We start from the raw sequence: 18,259 nt of genomic DNA, 5'->3' as shown, positions 1-18,259 counted from the left end.
GAGGGTGGGTGTTGTTAACTAATCGTTCATTAATTGTAATTTAGATAAAAGTTTTAAATAATTAGGATATTGATTTGAAGTCATATCGCCCAGCCCTACTCTTTGGTTTTAGAATAAGTGCAAAGAACTGCACCTTGGGTGTGTTGTGCGAGTTGCGTCGACGTCCCTCTTCCAGCTGCATCTCAGAGTACAGCTCCTCCTCCTCCTCTTCCAGGATGTCAGACAGGTCAGAGCCCCGGCTGCTTTCGCTGTGATATTCTTCATTGTGACTATAGTTAGGCTTTTGGTAGGCACACACACACACATACATACACACACACACATACACCCGCACACACACAAACAAACAAACACACAGACACAATCGTTTAAATTCACATACATACATAACATGCGTGCACACGTCAAACATACATGGATGGGCAAACACACGCATGACTGCAGACATGGGAACAGGAGTGCGTGCATGCAACCACCCGGACATGCATGCGCACACACACACACACACACACACACACACACACACACACACACACACACACACGTCCAAACATACACACACACTTAGGAGGTTTTCCATCGTAAAACACATATGAGGTGAAGCTGGAAAAAAGAGCAAAAGGATTTGTCACTTATCGTGTTGATCTTACCGGCCTCCCCAGCTCGGAGCCCCTGAGGAACTCATCCACAGAGGGTCCTCTCCGACGGCCGCACGCAAACCCTTCCTCGTCCTCCTCTTCCTCATCAGAGTGATGCTGGTAAAATGATTGACCCTGCTCTCCGTACCTAACCGGCCTCCTGTCGCCCTGAAAATGATACACCAGTGTGTGAGTAACAGACAGTTACAGTGGTACATGGTTATTGTATTTTTGCAGTTTGCTCATGCTAACTTTATCTTGTTGCGTGTTAGTTTTTCTTCATTGTATGCATCTATACTTAGGGTTGCAAAGGGGCGGAAAGTTTCCATGGGAAGTTAAGCTTGAGAATTTTGAAAAAAAAATAAAATACGCAGATTAAACGCTGAGCAATAAAAATATCATTCAAAACTCTATTTTAAAGATGTATGGAATACAGCACACACTGCATGTTGAGTTTCAACCCTCCACTGTGCATTCTTCCATCACATGCACAGATAATTCCCAGCATCCTGCACACTACAGCAGGGCTATTGAGGCCTGCTGTAGTGTGCAGGACTAGTCAGGTAAGTTTCCATGATATTACTGGGAAAAAATATTAGCATGCTGATTGAGGATTGTTCATCTGTTCATCTTTCCATTGATTTATCCATCAATTGTAAAATATGTTTACAGACGATTCCAATTGTTTGGCTAACTATTTATATCTCTGGCACGGAGCGTCATCGTGGCCATTTTTTTTTACAAACTTTTTTCTCATCTTATTCTACAGAACAATGTCACGTGCACTCTCTCATGTGTGGAGACATTTCATCCCGAACAATGTAGAAGGAAAGGCTGTGTACATTTGCAAATACTGTTCAAAGACCTATGTTAAGAATGACACAAAGATGCAGAAGCATATAGTCAAGTGCCCAAAGTTTCCTCAGGGCTCAAATCAGCCTATGGCAAAACAAAATGTTTATATTTATGTCTGTATGTGACAAGGTAAATACAGTTGGTATAAATTACCCACAAAATTTCCCGTATATTCCCGTTAATTCCCATGGAAAGTTCCCAACTTTGAATATTCCCAGAATTTTGCAAACCTATCTATACTATTGTGTGATTGGATTGAGAACGTCCATTGCAGACCTTGCCACTTTCCGCTGCTACCCTCTGTGCTGCTTCCCGGGCGATGGCTTTGGCCACGGTGTCTGGGATGAGCGTGCCTCGGGGCTGGGGAAGAATCCTCTGAGGGGAGGGGGAGCGTGGATTGCCCTGGGGGGGGGCCTCGAGGGTGTGGCCTTGCATGGGCACAGGAGGCTGGGACGAAGGCGAGCGTGTGGGCTCCCAACCAGGCTGGCCGGGTGGAACAGCTCCTCCGTGGTGGGCAGCATGCTCTTTGGCATCCAGGTCTCTGGCACTTACTGGTCTCTGAGGTACAGGGTGGGGTTGGTGGTGGGGCAGCAGAGGCAGTTGGTGCTGGGGCCTGGGACCTTGGTGGGGTGGGCGCTGCTGAAGATGTAGCTGCTGTGGCTGAGGATGTGGGAGCCGGAGCTGGGGTTGCGGAGGTCCACCTGGATGAGGAAGTCTGGGATGGGGTTGAGGGTGCTGGGCATGAGGTGGGAGTGGTTGTCCGTGTGCCTGGGGTGGAGCAGGAAGCTGGGGCGTGGGGTGAGGGAGGTGAGGGGACTGGGGGTGGGGTTGTACATGGTGGTGGGGAGGGGGGCCTGCGTGGGGGTGCATTGGCGGGGGCAGGGGGATCGGAGGTAGAGGCACAAGCAGGTTGTTTGGAATGACGGCGACGTGGGAGTCCTGGGATTCTCCCTGTACTGACAGCGTCTTGACGATGACCTCTCTGGCCTCCAGGCACTGGATCCTCGTCAGCTCCACAGTGACATAGTCTGCCATCGGGAACAACACCTCAGCTATCTGCATTCAAACAAAGAATAATTATTAATACAAGTAAACCAGTATCACTGACAAATGCGACAAATGTCATGCCTCATCCTGCAATTTAACCCATATGTTCTACTCTTGTCCGCTACTCTCTTGTTTTTGGCTGAACTATTTTGATACCATGTCAAAAATACTTTCCGTGATTATAAAAGTCTCCCCCCATGTTGCCATATTCGGGCTCCCAGAGAACCATAACCGGTTTACCTCTAATCAATTAGACATTTTAGCTTTCACTTCTTTACTGGCAAGACGCCACCTTCTTCTCAACTGGAAGTCAACTAAAGTGTGTTCATTCTCCTCAGCAGTCACCAGAGGGAGTGAGAGAACTTTCCATCACATTCACAGGTCCAACACTGTGAAACTTGCACTGATATCAAATCACAAGTAGGTGGCACTGTTGAGTCCGCTGAGGGCAGGGATGACTTGATGCTACACTCAGCGACAGAGGCTGTTAGCGTCCCATCTGTGATGTATATTCACATTTCTACTGGATTACACATGTTAAGACAATAAAAAAAGAGTGTTGTACATACCGCACATGTGTACTGTAAATAAAATGTTGAAAAATGGGCCCCATATGCTTGTGTATCGACAAATCTCTACCTCTGTTACTCGACATGATGCAGCACAAAGTCTCCAGTTCTCCCTCTGATCATGAGACAGGCCTTGAATCCACCATCGCTCATTATACCTTCCTTCAACAGCCTGAGCTACAACAAGGTAGAGTAACGCTCGCTAACTCACCCTCTGTCCTTTAGTGCACACTGCGTATCCGATGACATTTGCCCCATTCGACGTGCCAGCGGGAGAGAGGATGGGGGGCTTCCAGCAGACCTGGAGGACCCCCGGCGCCTGCCCACAGAGCACCCGCACATCATGGGGAGGCTGGGGAGGGCCTGGGAGGTGAGAGAAGAGGTGCAGGGGGAAACATTAATAATGTACGGTTTTAATATCACTAGCATACAAACAAGAGCAGAGGGTGTGAAGCATTCCTCAAATGCACAAATGGGCACTGTCACAACCATGCACAGAAATGCCCCCATAGCAGAGAGGGAGGATCAGGAAACAAGGAACTGGATGTATTTATAATTTACCCTGCATGTTTGTTTTCTACTTTGAAAAGATTCACAGTCCATGCAGATAAAATAAAGTGACAGTGCTAATGGAAGTCATTCACAAGACACAGCGATGTAAAATGTCATTCAAGTATATGATGACTTATTGTGGGTCAACTCGAACAAGGCAATCGTCAATGTGTCATTATTTTACCAAACATTTCCCTTTTAGTCTCTACACCATAACTACACACTACAGTTTTTTATAGGATAAAAACAAAGGTAAAATGGAAAATGCAAGCTTCTCCACAGAGAAACACTGCTGCCTCAGCATGCAGGACACAATCCAGAGAGATTAACTAAAGCCCAATCTCTGTCTTCCACTCTCCTGGATCGCTGGATAAAACATGCACTGCTGCATTCAAGCAGAAGCAAATGCACAATGATACAAAATGGTCATTTCTGTGTGAGCAGTGGATGGGAACTGCTTTTTGTAGAGCTGGTTCTTGTAGGCCAGGCCACAGGCTGAGGAAATGATTCACCGGTATGATAACTAATCATATCTTGTGATGCAGGGGCTATTCTCTCATAAATTATGTGATCGGTGCACTAAGTAAACTTGGGCCAAACTGCATTTGAATTTGAATTAATAAAGTGTTTTATTAAATATATACGAATGAGTGCATTGTTTGTTAATGAAAAGTGTTTTCAATCTCAGAACCACAACAAAATGCAATTTTGCCCACATAACCATATAACTAATTTTGAAAAATAGGTTATTATCTGTTTCACTCTCTTCCAGAAGTATCATAGCACTAATTTAATCTCAGTAGAAACAGATCATTTAGTGCTAAGATGAATGGGAAACCCAGCCCAGCGTTGATGTTTCATTCTGACCTGTTCTGCAATATGGTGTTGGACCTAGACAAAATACAATACACAACAATGGCATGGTAAGGCAATGCGTTCTTATACTCTAAGATTGATATTACTAAGGCATCACGTTACATATTAGAGCTGACATTACATTAAACTGATGTAAACAGAGTAGTAGCAGTAACTTGTCTTCATCTGTCCCACACACAGAGCACAACATTGTCTAAATGTAAAACACAAGCAGAATCACAATCATGTGTGTACTGTGGATACTGTGCCTGTATAGAAATGAGCCTTGCTGACCTGCAGCCTGAGTGCAGAACTCCACACCAGCTTCTTTCCTCTCCCTCTGTTCCAGCGGCAGTTGCCATGGCACCTGGTGCGGCTGTGCCAACACCGTGACTTTGTACACCGTCAGGGGCTTCAGGTTGAGGAAGCGTAGTCTATACCTTCCTGGCTTTACCACCGCGTGTTCTGTCCCATCCAAGAACACAGTGTGACCATAGTTACTGTTGCTAGGCAACCAGGAGAGCTCGGCAGTGTCACGCTGGATGTCATCTACCCGCAGACCACATGGCGCCACAACCACGTTGGCTCCCACCAGCAACGTGCACCGCAGCTCGTCTGACAAGCCCCGGTCGGTGGCGCACTGCACAGTCACCCGGTGGACGCACCCGTCCAGGTCCAGCTTCTCCAGCAAAGACTTGGTCCGGCCACCGTACTGAACACTGGCACGATGTTCCCCGTCTACCAACACGTTGTAGCCAGAGATGTTCCCCCAGCCCAAAGGCACTAGTGGAGGCTCCCAGGCCACGATGACGCTCCGTGCCAGCTGCTTGATCAGAGTTATCTTTCGGGGATAAGGCACAACATCTTCAGCCAGGTCCTCGGGGTCAAATGGCCCCCCTGTCCCATTGCTACAGGGAACCAAGGCATGGGATGAGCCCAGGAGGCCATCCTGTGAGCTACCTCCATCTACTCCCATCAAGGCCAGGGGTCCAGTATGGTCCAGTAGGCCCAGGTTATCCCCTCCTTCCCCAGAGAGTTTTTCCTTGTCCTGGACGAATTCCACGAAGTTGGAGGGGACAAGTCCACGTTGGCCATCCAGCAGCTCCCCTGTGACACAGAAAATTAATTAAAAAACTTTAGTTTGTAGCTTAGTCTTCATATTGATGAACAAATAGCCTAAATCCCTGAAAACAGCAACCTTTAACAGCCATCTCTGGTATTAAAGTGCCTCAGTGGATCCTCCTACAAATATAAGCCTCACTTACATTAGCCTCACTAATGCGTCCTTACAAGACAAACACAAAAGGAGAGCAGTAACATGAATACACAGTCGTCAGTGAGGTATTGTCCTTGCAAGGTGGGAATGAGTCAGAGAGTGAGAGATGTGAGTTATGTAAATATACAATATGTACTATTCCCTAAGATGTACCACTCGTTCTCTGATGCTTGTTTTATACTCTCTCCGGTAAACACAGAAGCGAGGAAATGTTTATAGAACTTGAACTCTGATTTTAAATATTTCCTGGAATACCTCTGAGCTTGTCGATGCTCTGGTCAATGCAGGAAAAGAAGTCTCTGCAGTTTTTCCCACAGGGAAGAATTTCGTCTTTAAGAAAACCTCATCATCATCTTGTCCTTCAATCCCTTTTCCCACAGAGGCCAGTGAGGCCTTATGATGTGTGTGTTGTTTGTGTGTGCGGATGATTAAGCTGAGCCCCGCTGGATAAGTCATCAAGCTAAAAGGGACTGAGGTCCCATCTTGACAACAGCTTGGTCTGAGGCCTATGTCTCCCTCCTGCATGGTTAATACAAGGCTCCTCCACGATGCCATGCAATCTCACCGCCGACAGCTAATGACTCACTGCAGCTGAGTACTACTGCGTCTGTGGTGGGCCGCTGCAGGATTTCTAGCCAGGGGGATTAGGATTGCCACTGATGGAGAAGCCTTCATAATTCTAAAGAGATTATACAAGAGAATCACTACAATCATCACTTGTGGAAAGTGTGCAGGAGTTTTTCTTAGCCTCACCGGAGTTTACTTTTAAAGTAAATACAGTGGTGGGAAAACTACTATTTCTAAAAATGATAAACTATATTCCAGTAGCTAATTTCTTAAGTTTACAACAGGCTTCACAAGAGCAATATAATGAGATAAAATTTATTAGAAATGAAAACAATTTACGATTAAGGTATGTAATAATAACATTTAGTACACTGATACAATGTTCAAAGATTTTCTGATCTCGCAACTTTGATATGAGAGTTTTGTAGCTCAGTGTCAAGTGTGTATTGGTTGTTGCTGTGATTTTCAGGAATTGTTTTTATTGCAACATGCGAGACCAAGAGGTCACAAGATGAAAATAGACAGCAGTTATGTGATGGTCATATAGAGACGAGGAAAGATGACTAATGCTACAGCTGTCAATCAACACATCATGAGCAGCCTTTGTGTTTACAATGGTGTCTACAGATAATCTCCTTCTGAAGATGTTATATTCTAATGTCACATACATACAGTACAATGTCAACAAGATAGTCACAGGAAATTTAAATGTCACGGACGGGTTGTAATACATGTCACTACACATGCCCAACAGCTACGCTTTTAATATAATGTACAGCTAACGTGGTCATTTGTAAAGGATTTAGAAGCCACGTAGAATATTGTAAATAGATCTAATTCTCTAGGGGACAAACTGAACCGACACACTTTTTGAGATATGTCTCATTGTGAGATAATTAAAACATGATGATGCATAGGCTTGTTGTGACTGTCAAGATTTCTCAGACACTGACTCAGGGAAAATAACAGAACTTGAAAAGGAGCAAAAGAGGCCTCCTGCTGTTTTATTATCTTTCATCTGAATACAGATCTTTTTTTTATTTGTAGACATTTGTCATTTAAGTACCTGCTTAAGAATAACTTCCTTTAGTGCCGATTACATTTGCCATGTTATCTCCTCCTCCTCCTTTAACACTACTTGTGTTCGCCTGTTGTGTTTCTCACCTTGGTAGAAGCCATCATCATCCATGTTTCCATACACGTACAGATACTTTCCAGACACAAGGGGGAGCTCTGCTTCGGGATGCTCGTTTGGTCCATCGTAAGGGTTATAACTGAAAGGAAGAATATTAATGTTTGACTCTTAGTTTTCATAACAGCAGCTTTCCTTTATTTGTAAGAATCTAAAATTAATAAATAAGCCATTGATAAAAAGATTATGTGCAATAAAATCAGGTTGGTCTTATTCACCTGTAGCGGGCAGTGCAAAGGCGGACCTGGCCTGTGTAGCGAGGCTTGGACCTGGGTGATGGGGTGGCCTCATCCTCCATCTATAGATTGACAACAGAATCAAAGATATTGATAGCTCAACTATTAACAATTATTAATATAAATTTAGTAATGTGGTGTCATTCAGAACCACCTCTGATGGGGTCAGCTGTCGAGGGCTGCGGGGATGGTCCGTCGTCACGGTGCTAAATTTGACAGCCCGCAGGTCTGGTCGTCCTTTGTCTCCAGTCTCCGTTGTGCAGGTTAAGAACTGGGAGATCAGTCGTGGTGTGTGTGTCGCGTTCTCATCGCCTGGCAGACATTGATTCCCATAGCAAATAAAGAGAAACTGTCATTCCTTCTGCACCCATTTGCTGCTCATTGCACAGCTATTGATCTCCTGTTGAAATGAGTGTACAGCAAACACTCTCCGTGGCAAAGCCTCTTCCATCCCCATCAACACATCTGCAATGCATTTGTCCTTAAATACCACTGACATCACAGAAAAAGGAAATAGAATATAGAAAACTGCAGTGTAATAGGGCAAATGGCAGAATTCCTTGAGGAAATTGAGTCAACAACATGGATCCACTGCATCTCTGGGTTCTTGTGGTTTGCGAGCGAGTAATATTATGCATTAGCACAAAAGCATCAGCGAGTTTTGAGTGAAGGGAAAGATAAAACAGGATTTCCAGCACTTCAAAGACCTGTAGTCTGCGGCAGACTGTATAAATCTACATCGCTGATATGGCCGTATCTGCTGCCTCTGCAGGTTACACCGTGTGTCGTGAGAATACTAATGTGTTAAACCACATTCATGTCATACATCAGGCCTGTGATCAATTAGGGTAGATATTGATCATGAATAAGCATTAATGGTGTCCACCTCTGGTCAGGAGTAAGCTGATCCAACGGCTACGACGGGGATTAGACTCATTTCATTGTGATCATAAAGCCTTTTGATCACGTATAACTCAGTTGATGCTTTTATCCAGTTTGTCTACAGTGCATATCATTTTAAGAATGAGTGGACCCCACTCAGAATGAGCCGTTAGTACCATGTTGTACTGGTAACATTTTCTTACGCTTAAGAAAAGAGCAAAGATACCAGCGAGGGTAGATAAAGGTCATTAGTAGACCACAATAATCACAACCGTTGATGAATATAATTAAAACAATGTAAAAACAACAATTAACTTGCTAGAACATCAAAGTGGATTACATGAAGACAGTGCAGGACTCCAGGGCGCCAAATATCAGCTGGGATTGGTTGTGGCTACACCCCGTCAAAAGTTAATTGGTATAGACAATGTATCGATGGCACAACTGACCCACCTGTCTCTCGTTGGCCTTCAAATCCAACAATGACCCGTGGAAGTTTCCTGTTTGGAGAGACGAGGATCTGGGATGTGGAGGTGGGATTAATCTTCAGGATGTCCACGGTATCTGATTGCAAACTAAAATTCAGCAGCTCTTTGGACAGCTGGTGGAAGTGCTCACTCTGTGACCTGCATTTCTGCTCCAGGTCACGAACCTTGACCTTTGACGGACGATGACGAGGGCAAAAGGGGACCGTAATGGGCGAGAGAAGAGAGTGAGGAAAAAAACGAAAAAGAGATAAATGTAAGAACACATACTCCATCAATCAATCAAATTATATTTGTATAGCCCATATTCACAAATCACAATTTGTCCCATAGGGCTTTAACAAGGTGCGACATCCTCTGCCCTTAACCCTCAACAAGTCGGGAAAAACTACCGAAAGGAACCGTTTTAACAAGGAAAACTTAGAAACCTCAGAGAGATGTGCATGTGAGGGATCCTCCTCCCAGGAAGAACATAAGTGCAATAGATGCTGTGTGTACTATGACACTCATAGCGTACTTCATCAAATGTAAACCCTCTGAAGAATAGGCAGCATTTTATCTGGTAATGCTGATCGAACACAGACCCAATTAGAAAAAGCTCCCTAAAGAGACATTTCCAAGCTTATGGTAGCATATTATAGTGAAACCACTGCAGCTAATGAACGTGTGGCATCATCTGCTGCAGCTGCTGATATATAACACAGATAACAAAGCCTGAGCAACACGTCAAGAGGATTATTAAACCTTCAATATAGAAATTAAAGACATCATATCACTGATGCATCAGAGGAAGATGTATGGGTGTGTAGCCGGTACTGGGGATAGAGAAATGTAGGATGTATTCAGTTTACGTATATAGGGATTCTCACTTTGCACAAAATAGTCACTGAAGACTTCACACAGGAAACGAGGGAGAGATGAAACTAACCAGGGAATAAAATAAATACCTGAAACATTCTCTCCTTATTGTTCTGTTTAGATAAAAAAGAAAAGAATAAAGTAAAGAAATACAAAAATTATAGACGACATTGAAAATAAAAACCAAACCACAATAAATTATATCATAACTGATAAAAAGAAGGAAAAATTATGCAAAACAACAAAAATATTAATATGAAAAATATAACAAATACTAGTACAAAATAAAAGTGGAAAAGACTGAAAAAAAATTATGTTTCTTACAATTTCATATTATATCAATATTTGTTTTACTTGCTCCCAAAACACCAAATGACTGAAGAATGTGGTTTTACCCTTCACAGAGTGGAGCCGTTTTTAATCCTAGTAGATGTCTACACATTACCCAGAAAATGGCCTGTGGTATAGATACTATAAATTGAGTCAATTGTTTGGTTCTACGACAAATAACTCATTTATAGTGGAGTTTCCATTTCACCGACCAAACGCAGCCTGCTTCCTCTTTAAAATCGTATATTCCAGTGCTTAAGTTGGATAATAACATGACCTCACTTTGAACCACACTCAAAAGAGTCTGCACACTATTGTCATGACAAAAGGATATAGAGTGAAATGAGAAAACAATTTGAAGTAGATGAACCAGCGACAAGGATCTTAAAGATGGTGATGAAACACAGCAGCTCAGTTATTTTGATCGTAGGGAAATTTATAAATTCATTCAAGGTCGGCCTGGATGCAGGATTAATTGGATGTTTGAGTCTGATAAAGTTAAACAACAGTGGAATCCTGGAGGAAAACTGTTTTAAATATGCTGATATAAAACAAAAAGTCCAGTTATATAATTGAATTTACTTCGCCTTCAAACATAAAATTAGATCCTCAAGCCGTTGGTGTTGACAAGTAAATTTATCCAAGTTGTAGCTGTGCCCTACAAAAAAAATTTCATTAAATTACCTACATGGCATTAGCGGATATTATAAAGGATGGAATTTTGCCACACAACCTGTTTTAAGGCAAGAGGCGAGCATCCGAACAATGACTATGTTTAAATGGTTTACTTTAAACCTCAATTATAATAAGAAATCAGGTCACCAGGGCCTTATTTTTCCGACATTAAGTGTACGCATATAAGTGTGCATAGCCTCACAGCTGCTAGTATGGCTTGTGTAATATACAAGCTGACTTTTAGTAGATTTGGTAGATAGATCTTCTGGAAGTGTTTATCATGTTCCTCATATAGCTAAACATGCACATGTGCAGGTTATTTGGCCATGTATGTCTCCTTGTTAACATCCTGTATTCAACATCAGGCTAATACTGTTTTCTTTCATCCGAGCTTTATTTATAAAGCGTGACACTGATCTGTGTTTGTTGATGTGACTGTACCTTTAACAGGTGAACTGCGTCCTCATGCTGTTGGTCAGATTGCACCCGAGCCTGCAGGGAACACACAGAAACACACAGTGACAGCTGACACTGTGATCACGGTGCACGAGGTAGAACAGGCAGCACACAGCTGACACACTGTCAACACAGAACTCTGGTGGAAGCTCACTGGTTGATCAGAGCAGTGGATCCCACTCCTGACGGCACAGCGCGGATTTACACCCACAAATTAAGTTTAGGGTACATACGTGTCAGAGTGAGATCTGGAGAAGGAAGTAAAAGATCTAAAACTTTGAAAACATCACTCAGGCTCTGTATGGGCGCTTTCATTTTAACGAAAATCAATGCAAAGAGAACTATAAGCAGGTTAAGGCAGACAACTGGCAATTCTCATAGATTTCTGAGGAAACAGTCACAATTAAGATCTTTGATATATCAAAGTCTGAGTGATCTACTCCAGTAATTATCTTAAGGATATTTACATCAGCCATTAGAATAATGACAATTTGTATGGGCTTTTTGGAAAACTTTTGTGTTTTTATAGTTTTAAACCAATTAACAGTAAATAAATAAAGACAAATAATAAAAATTTAACAACGACAAAAATAGGTTTAAAGATGTCTCAGTGGTTCATCCTCAAGATGATCGAGTTTACATAAGATGTGAGGGAGTAAAAATGTTCAAACTCCTAATCTTAAAAATCCAGCAAGCGCTCAGTGAATTCAACAATCTATCTGGGCCAGACTTGTTATAAAGGCAAATAATTTAACATCCCCAGTATTTGAACTGCTTCAAAAAAAGTATCAAAAGCACTTGAAACTTAAAATATCACCAGGGAGAGTTGGACTTCATTTGACTACTTTCTAAGCAATGTAAAAAAAAAACTAAAAAAAACATATATCCCAGTTTTAAAAAAGGTACCACAGAGAATACAACACTGAGATGAAAGTGATGTATGCTCGCTGAAAAAATGCTCCCAACAACTAGAAAGGCTGCATTTTTATCAAAGAGCAGCTGAAACTGCACTTCTGACAAACTCTGCAGATTTCTCGACAGGTTTCTGAGGTCTTCATATTTCCTGATACAGTAGCAGTGATTCAGTGACAGTGATTCAGCACAAACTGGCTCCTGACACATCAGTAACTGAACAAGGAGCTATAGCAGCCACTGCTCTTATCAGAAAAGTAATGACCCTGGAGAATTATGTCAAACTTATGAATAATTAAGCTCTGAATAACCACTTCTCTATCTTTGCATTTATTCATAAAAGCCATACCGTTTGCAGATGATTGATCTCCTTCTGCTTGGTGTGAAGGGCCACCAAGGCTCGCTCATGCTCTATCTGCAGCTGCTGCTTCAGCTCGACAGCCTCGTGCATATGCTGAGGAGAAACACAAAGAGGGAGGCAGAGGAACAAGATGTGGTTATGATGAAGGATGTTGATTCTTGACAGTTTCCCGTAAGAATTACCCAACCGCAGTCTTTCTCCATTGAGGCTGACGGATACAATACAGCCAGACCTTGAGAGTCTCAACAATTATCAGAATATTGCTGTTGCTATCGCAGGCACTGAGAGGAAGATGTGTTCTGCAGACACTGAGCTCTGTCTACTTGAATTTCCACTCGCTGCAGGTAATTCTACAATCTGATCGGACAAAAAAAAATGCATAGTTTGTGGAATTAGGATTGTCACAATACGGAGAAAGCAATCATGTGGTTGCATCAGCTTTCCATCCATCCATTATCCATACCACTTGTCCCATGAGGGTCGCAGTGAGAACTAAAGCCGATCCCAAGAGGCAGGGTACACCCTGGACAGTTTGAGCAAACATACAGAGACAATCAACTGTTCACACTCACATTCACACCTATAAACAATTTTGACCTAACCCCAATCTGCATGTGGGAGGAAGCTGGAGAAAACTCATGCAGACACAGGGAGAACATGCAATCTCCATGGAAAAATTCCCCTGTCCAAACGGGGACAGCAGCATATTTCCTGATATGCTGAATAATAACTTAAAACAGTTATCTCAATTTATCAGGTTTTGACTTCACTGTTAAAGTATCAAGATCTTTAGACAATGTTTCTCCCTCACATCCAACGTACTGTATATTCCAAACTGACTCAGACAAAGCCGTCAATCGCTGATCCCAAATCTACCCTCTCTGAAATTATCCGAGTCATGACTATACAGTATCTTTCCACTAAGTCACGACCAGCTGCCACATCTTGCAGAAACAGAGTTAAGGCACAAGATGTTTCTGCAGGCTTAAGAAGAAAGGACAGCTTAGAAAGCTCTGACATTCATCAGTTTCTCTCTGTATTCCCTCTCCCTTAAAAAAAAAAAGAAAAAAAAAAGAAAAGCCTCTTTACCTCCCGGAGTGGCTTCGAGGTGTCCTGAGCAGGCAGTCACTGCTTTGCATAATCGGAGAGAAGCTCTAAGCTGCGGAGGACTGGACTGCCTGAGAGGCTGTCACTGGAGCTTTGGTGAACATTTTTTTGTTAACCCTTAGAACTTTAGGGGGCGCTTGATGAAGTCACCTACATTTTCAGGAAACACCCGGTGAGGTCATGTTAGAACAGAAACTGACCAGATCAGCTCCACGAGAGCAGCTGGATTTCTGAGGGAGAGTCTGCAAAGGCCACACAGTCGCCTTAAATTCAATCTCAATTCAAATCTCAGAGATATAGGTTAATCAAATAAACTCATCTTATCAAGATCTACGAATTATTCCCTGAGGAAACTGTGAAAATGCTGAAAAAAAGTCCTCTCTACCGAGTCATCCGGATCCGATCCGCACCAAAATTGAATAGGTTCCTGCTTGACCCGTATCCTTCCACCAAGTTTTGAGGAAATCTCTTCCAGTTGTTTTTTCTGTAATCTTGCTTACAAACAAACAGACAGGGGTGAAAACATGAGCTTGTTGATGGAGGCACAAATCGTGGGTATTTCTGACTTCAATTCTCAAAGCTGGCTGAGAAGGTGACCTGTTGATGACATAGATGACATAGATCTCAGCTCTGTAACTATGAAAATAAAGCTATCTATCAGTATCTCTGATCTACACTGCTGCGCTACAGACACACAACCATCTGGTAGATAAGACTGAGGTCAGATGGACTAGTTTTCAGCTCTTCATAAACAATGACAGCAATGACAACCACGACAAAGCAATTAAAAACATACAATTCAAAATTGTTTGCACAGCTTTAAGAAGATTGACTCACAGAATGGCCTCAGTTAGAAGAATAAGACCCAGTAAAAAAAAGGATATTTTTATTAACAAAACCTTGTTAAATAGATGGTCTCCTTCAGTGAAAATTGCCCGAGGCCACTTTATTTAGCAGCTGCTAATCTTCGTGTTTGTCTTGTGTCTTGACCTCCTGCTATGATAGAAAGGTCTTAATTCCCTAACGTTTCCCTTTTGATGCCAGATGATATAACTTTAAAACCAAGGTTTGTCTTGGATGAGGAACCAACAGTAAATAAATCAAATCTGTCTCTTTCATGTTGTGCTTCTTCCAACTCTCCTTTCTCTGCACACGTTGCCCTGTGTAATTTTCTCTAAATAGTCTCTTTGTCTTCATAATCAATACACAATGAGGACAAGACAAACCTCTCTTTGCTGTATTAAGGAGCAGGTCAGTTTTTCTCAGATGGGAACATTTCTCTCTCAGATATCCTGACAAACAGACAATCAATAGGAGATGCAGGGAGGCGAGGACTTGTAATGAGAGTGGCTCTCGCGGCACGGTGAGACTGTGTCTGATTACTATTGGCAGACAAGAACACGATGAAAAAAGAGCCTCTCCGTGAAACAGATGACACTTCACCTCATGAGTTGCTTCGCTTTCCCTGTAAAGTTTTCTTGGTATCCAAAAACATGGGGAGAGAGGAATATTTCCAAAAGACGTAGCGAAAATCTGGTCTGAAAAATGTGGTGAATGGAGGGTGTGAAACAGAAGCAGGGACGTGAACGAGGAATAAATTAACGGAAACATGGGAGTTTTGGAGAAATGTAGTGAGAGATACAGCCAATAGTATGTCAGAGATATTGTGGACAAATACTCAAAGCTATTTGGTGAAACTCAGGATTTCTCTATCAACACTACAAATTGCTATCTGACATTATTAAGTTTGGAGCTGGACAAAGTCTCTTTTGCTTCACATTCATTGACAGAAAACTATATTTATCACAACAGCTGAGTAAAGACAAATCCTGAGAAAGACCTCAAGTTCTCATTTAGTAAAAAAATCCCATTCGGAAGTTGACAAAAGTTACCAAAGACATTTTGCTTGGAAAAGCTGTATGATGCACAGAAGAAAAAGGGAAAGGAGAAGTTGAGAGAGAGTGATGAAAGAAAAGAAGATGAGGTAGAGTTGGTTGCCGTGCATCCCCCAGTGATTTTTTCCTTTTGGGTGAGCCTGGGCTGAAAAATAGTCAAATGGACAGTTGTCTGACCTTTAGAACCTGTTCCAGGTTCTCCACTTTGCCTTGGAGTTGGCCCCTCTGCTGCTGGGCCACGTCTCTCTCCTGGCTCACTACAGCATAGGTCTGTCTCAGCTGGTCATAGTCCGATCGCACCTGCATGGACACAAAGAGTCCAGGTGCAACAGGGGGAGGGACGATAAAGACAAAAAGAGCCACAGGACGTTAAGAGGACAGTTAACAACATGGATATAAAAGACTGACAAACAAAGAAGTACAACCAAGTGAAGGAAGAAAACTGTTATATCTCCTCTTTGTTTATGAGGTTGTGTATACAAGATTGTAAATATTACTATAGCAGCCAAAAACTATTCCATGTAAAGATATAGTGGATGAGTGAGCAGGGAATGAAGTCACACTCTCTGTATGTGTCATGATGTGTTGTGGTACGGGTCCCGGGGGTCATGTGCATACAAGTTCCTTCCTGTGAACTATTTCTGTCCTGCCCACAATCGTGAAGTGGGATGTCTCCGGCTGCAGGGATGTAAACATGACAACCGGAGGAACATGGTCATTTTCACATCTTTTCCGCACTGTGCACACAAATACTGTAAACACACCTGTCCACCGCAGTGTTGTTAAACCAGAACGACCGCTGCTACAACTTATGTTTGTACAGACTCAGCATGACATGGTTTGGCTATGCTGAACTAGCTGCCATGCTGGTTCACTGAGAGTGTGTTGTGCTCGTGGAGGAAAGAGTAAGTTCGGCCCTGAATAAGTTTTAAAACCGCAGAACGACTGATCGAAGCTTCTCACACAGACGTGCGATGAGACAGCAGCTCACTTTGTTGTTTATTCTTGGCTTTCCTTTCCTATAATGACTTTAATCACTTGTGCTTCTGGTTGTGTAATTCGGTGCCACTTTCACTGGGTTTTGCAACACCTATAGAAAACCTTGCGGCCCAGAGGTGTGGTATGTGACAAAGCTTTTGTTTTGGTCCAGTTTATTAGGGATAGTGCAACATCAAGTGGCAACGACAATGGTGTAGTCAACCTTTAAAGAGTTTGAACGCATTGTTCTGTTGTTTTATCTTAAAAGAACAAAAAGGCATGCAGTTTTTATGAGATTTGTTCTCGCAGCAGTCCTACTTTTCACATTTATGAATAGAGGATGCCTTTTTTCTTCTGCTTGAGGGTTGATTGGGAGTTCACACTCTGAAGAGAAATTAATCAGCACATTTCCATTTAGCCTTGATGAGACGGAGCTGCTGACTTGAGCTTTCTGCATCTCTTTTCTTCATCAGTCACAGGCCTCGAGCTAAGCCGGTTCCTCTAAAGGTGGCCTCATAGGACTGAGCAGAACCATCCCTCAGCCATCACCTCATTAATTAACAAAACAGATGAGCACACAATAGATAAGCTTAAAGTGCACAAAAGTAGACGGCTGCAAAGGAAATGAGTTCATTCATATTGAGGAATGTACGATTGGAGCTGGAGCCAGTAGCTCTAGTAAAATCTGAACTACATCACTTATTTTCTTCAAACAGACAATAAGAACAGCAATACATTTTATTTCTTTAGTGCTTTTTCTAGATAATCAAAGATGCTGAACATAATAAATTAAATGAGAAAATCCTGCAGGCAAAAAAACGTATAATAAAACCATGTGTTAGTATTAAATGTCTCCCTTAAAGATTAATATTATTGACCTAACAGTTGTATTTCATCAACAAAAATGGTGTTTCTTATACTTCTTTCAAAATAAACACAAGCACAGCGATTTTTAAAGGTTCAAATTATTCATTCAAAAACTACACTATGAGTAAATTCCCTTAAACTCAAACAAAGATCCCCAAAGCAAGTGCAATTTGTTTTCAGTGATAACTTTCTGTTATTATAGCTCCACTTTGTATCTTTCTCTTTCAGTCTTGGTTTATATCTTGCTCTTTCTCTCTTTCATTCCCTCATATGCTTTATATCTGGAAGGACTGTAAACACTTTTGTCCCACTTACATTCCACCCCTGTCCCCCCTCGTCTTTTTGTGTGGCACGGTAGAGACAGAGCTCCGAGCTGAGTCCCAGGACATGTGTCAAACCTGCCCCCTCTGTGAAAGTCACTATTAGTGCCAGAGTAGCTAATCGTCTACCATCACAGACGGGCGATTACTGTCTCTCTGTCTGAGTCAGTGTGCATGTTTATGTATGAATGTTTAGACTTGGGAGACTCAGCCTGACTGGGCCAGAACTGACACAGTGATAGGAAAGGGAACAATGAGGGGTTTCTTTCAGACGCTCCTTTAATATCTCACTAAACTAGAAGGGTGTTCTGAGATCACCTCCACCGAGGCTATATCAAAGCATTGT

The 18,259-nt window shown here is 42.4% G+C and overlaps 1 protein-coding gene across 1 annotated transcript in view; it reads right to left on the bottom strand.

Annotated features, from left to right (window-relative positions):
- The window catches only part of rimbp2a (RIMS binding protein 2a), a 56,353-nt gene that overhangs the window by 8,718 nt on the left and 29,376 nt on the right, over positions 1-18,259 (bottom strand). Inside the window, exons 4-16 of the mRNA XM_061077962.1 lie at positions 15,926-16,048; positions 12,735-12,839; positions 11,459-11,509; positions 9,123-9,327; positions 7,942-8,099; positions 7,770-7,849; positions 7,524-7,633; positions 4,811-5,623; positions 4,529-4,552; positions 3,321-3,472; positions 1,770-2,549; positions 651-806; positions 134-280 (exon numbers count right to left, since the gene is read on the bottom strand). Coding sequence (XP_060933945.1) covers positions 134-280; positions 651-806; positions 1,770-2,549; positions 3,321-3,472; positions 4,529-4,552; positions 4,811-5,623; positions 7,524-7,633; positions 7,770-7,849; positions 7,942-8,099; positions 9,123-9,327; positions 11,459-11,509; positions 12,735-12,839; positions 15,926-16,048 — 2,904 coding nt within the window. The remainder of the gene's footprint in view (positions 1-133; positions 281-650; positions 807-1,769; positions 2,550-3,320; positions 3,473-4,528; positions 4,553-4,810; positions 5,624-7,523; positions 7,634-7,769; positions 7,850-7,941; positions 8,100-9,122; positions 9,328-11,458; positions 11,510-12,734; positions 12,840-15,925; positions 16,049-18,259) is intronic.

This window comes from Limanda limanda, chromosome 1 (assembly GCF_963576545.1).
Source record: "Limanda limanda chromosome 1, fLimLim1.1, whole genome shotgun sequence".
Taxonomy (NCBI): Eukaryota; Metazoa; Chordata; class Actinopteri; order Pleuronectiformes; family Pleuronectidae; genus Limanda; species Limanda limanda.
This window is presented reverse-complemented; position numbering and strand designations above follow the sequence as displayed.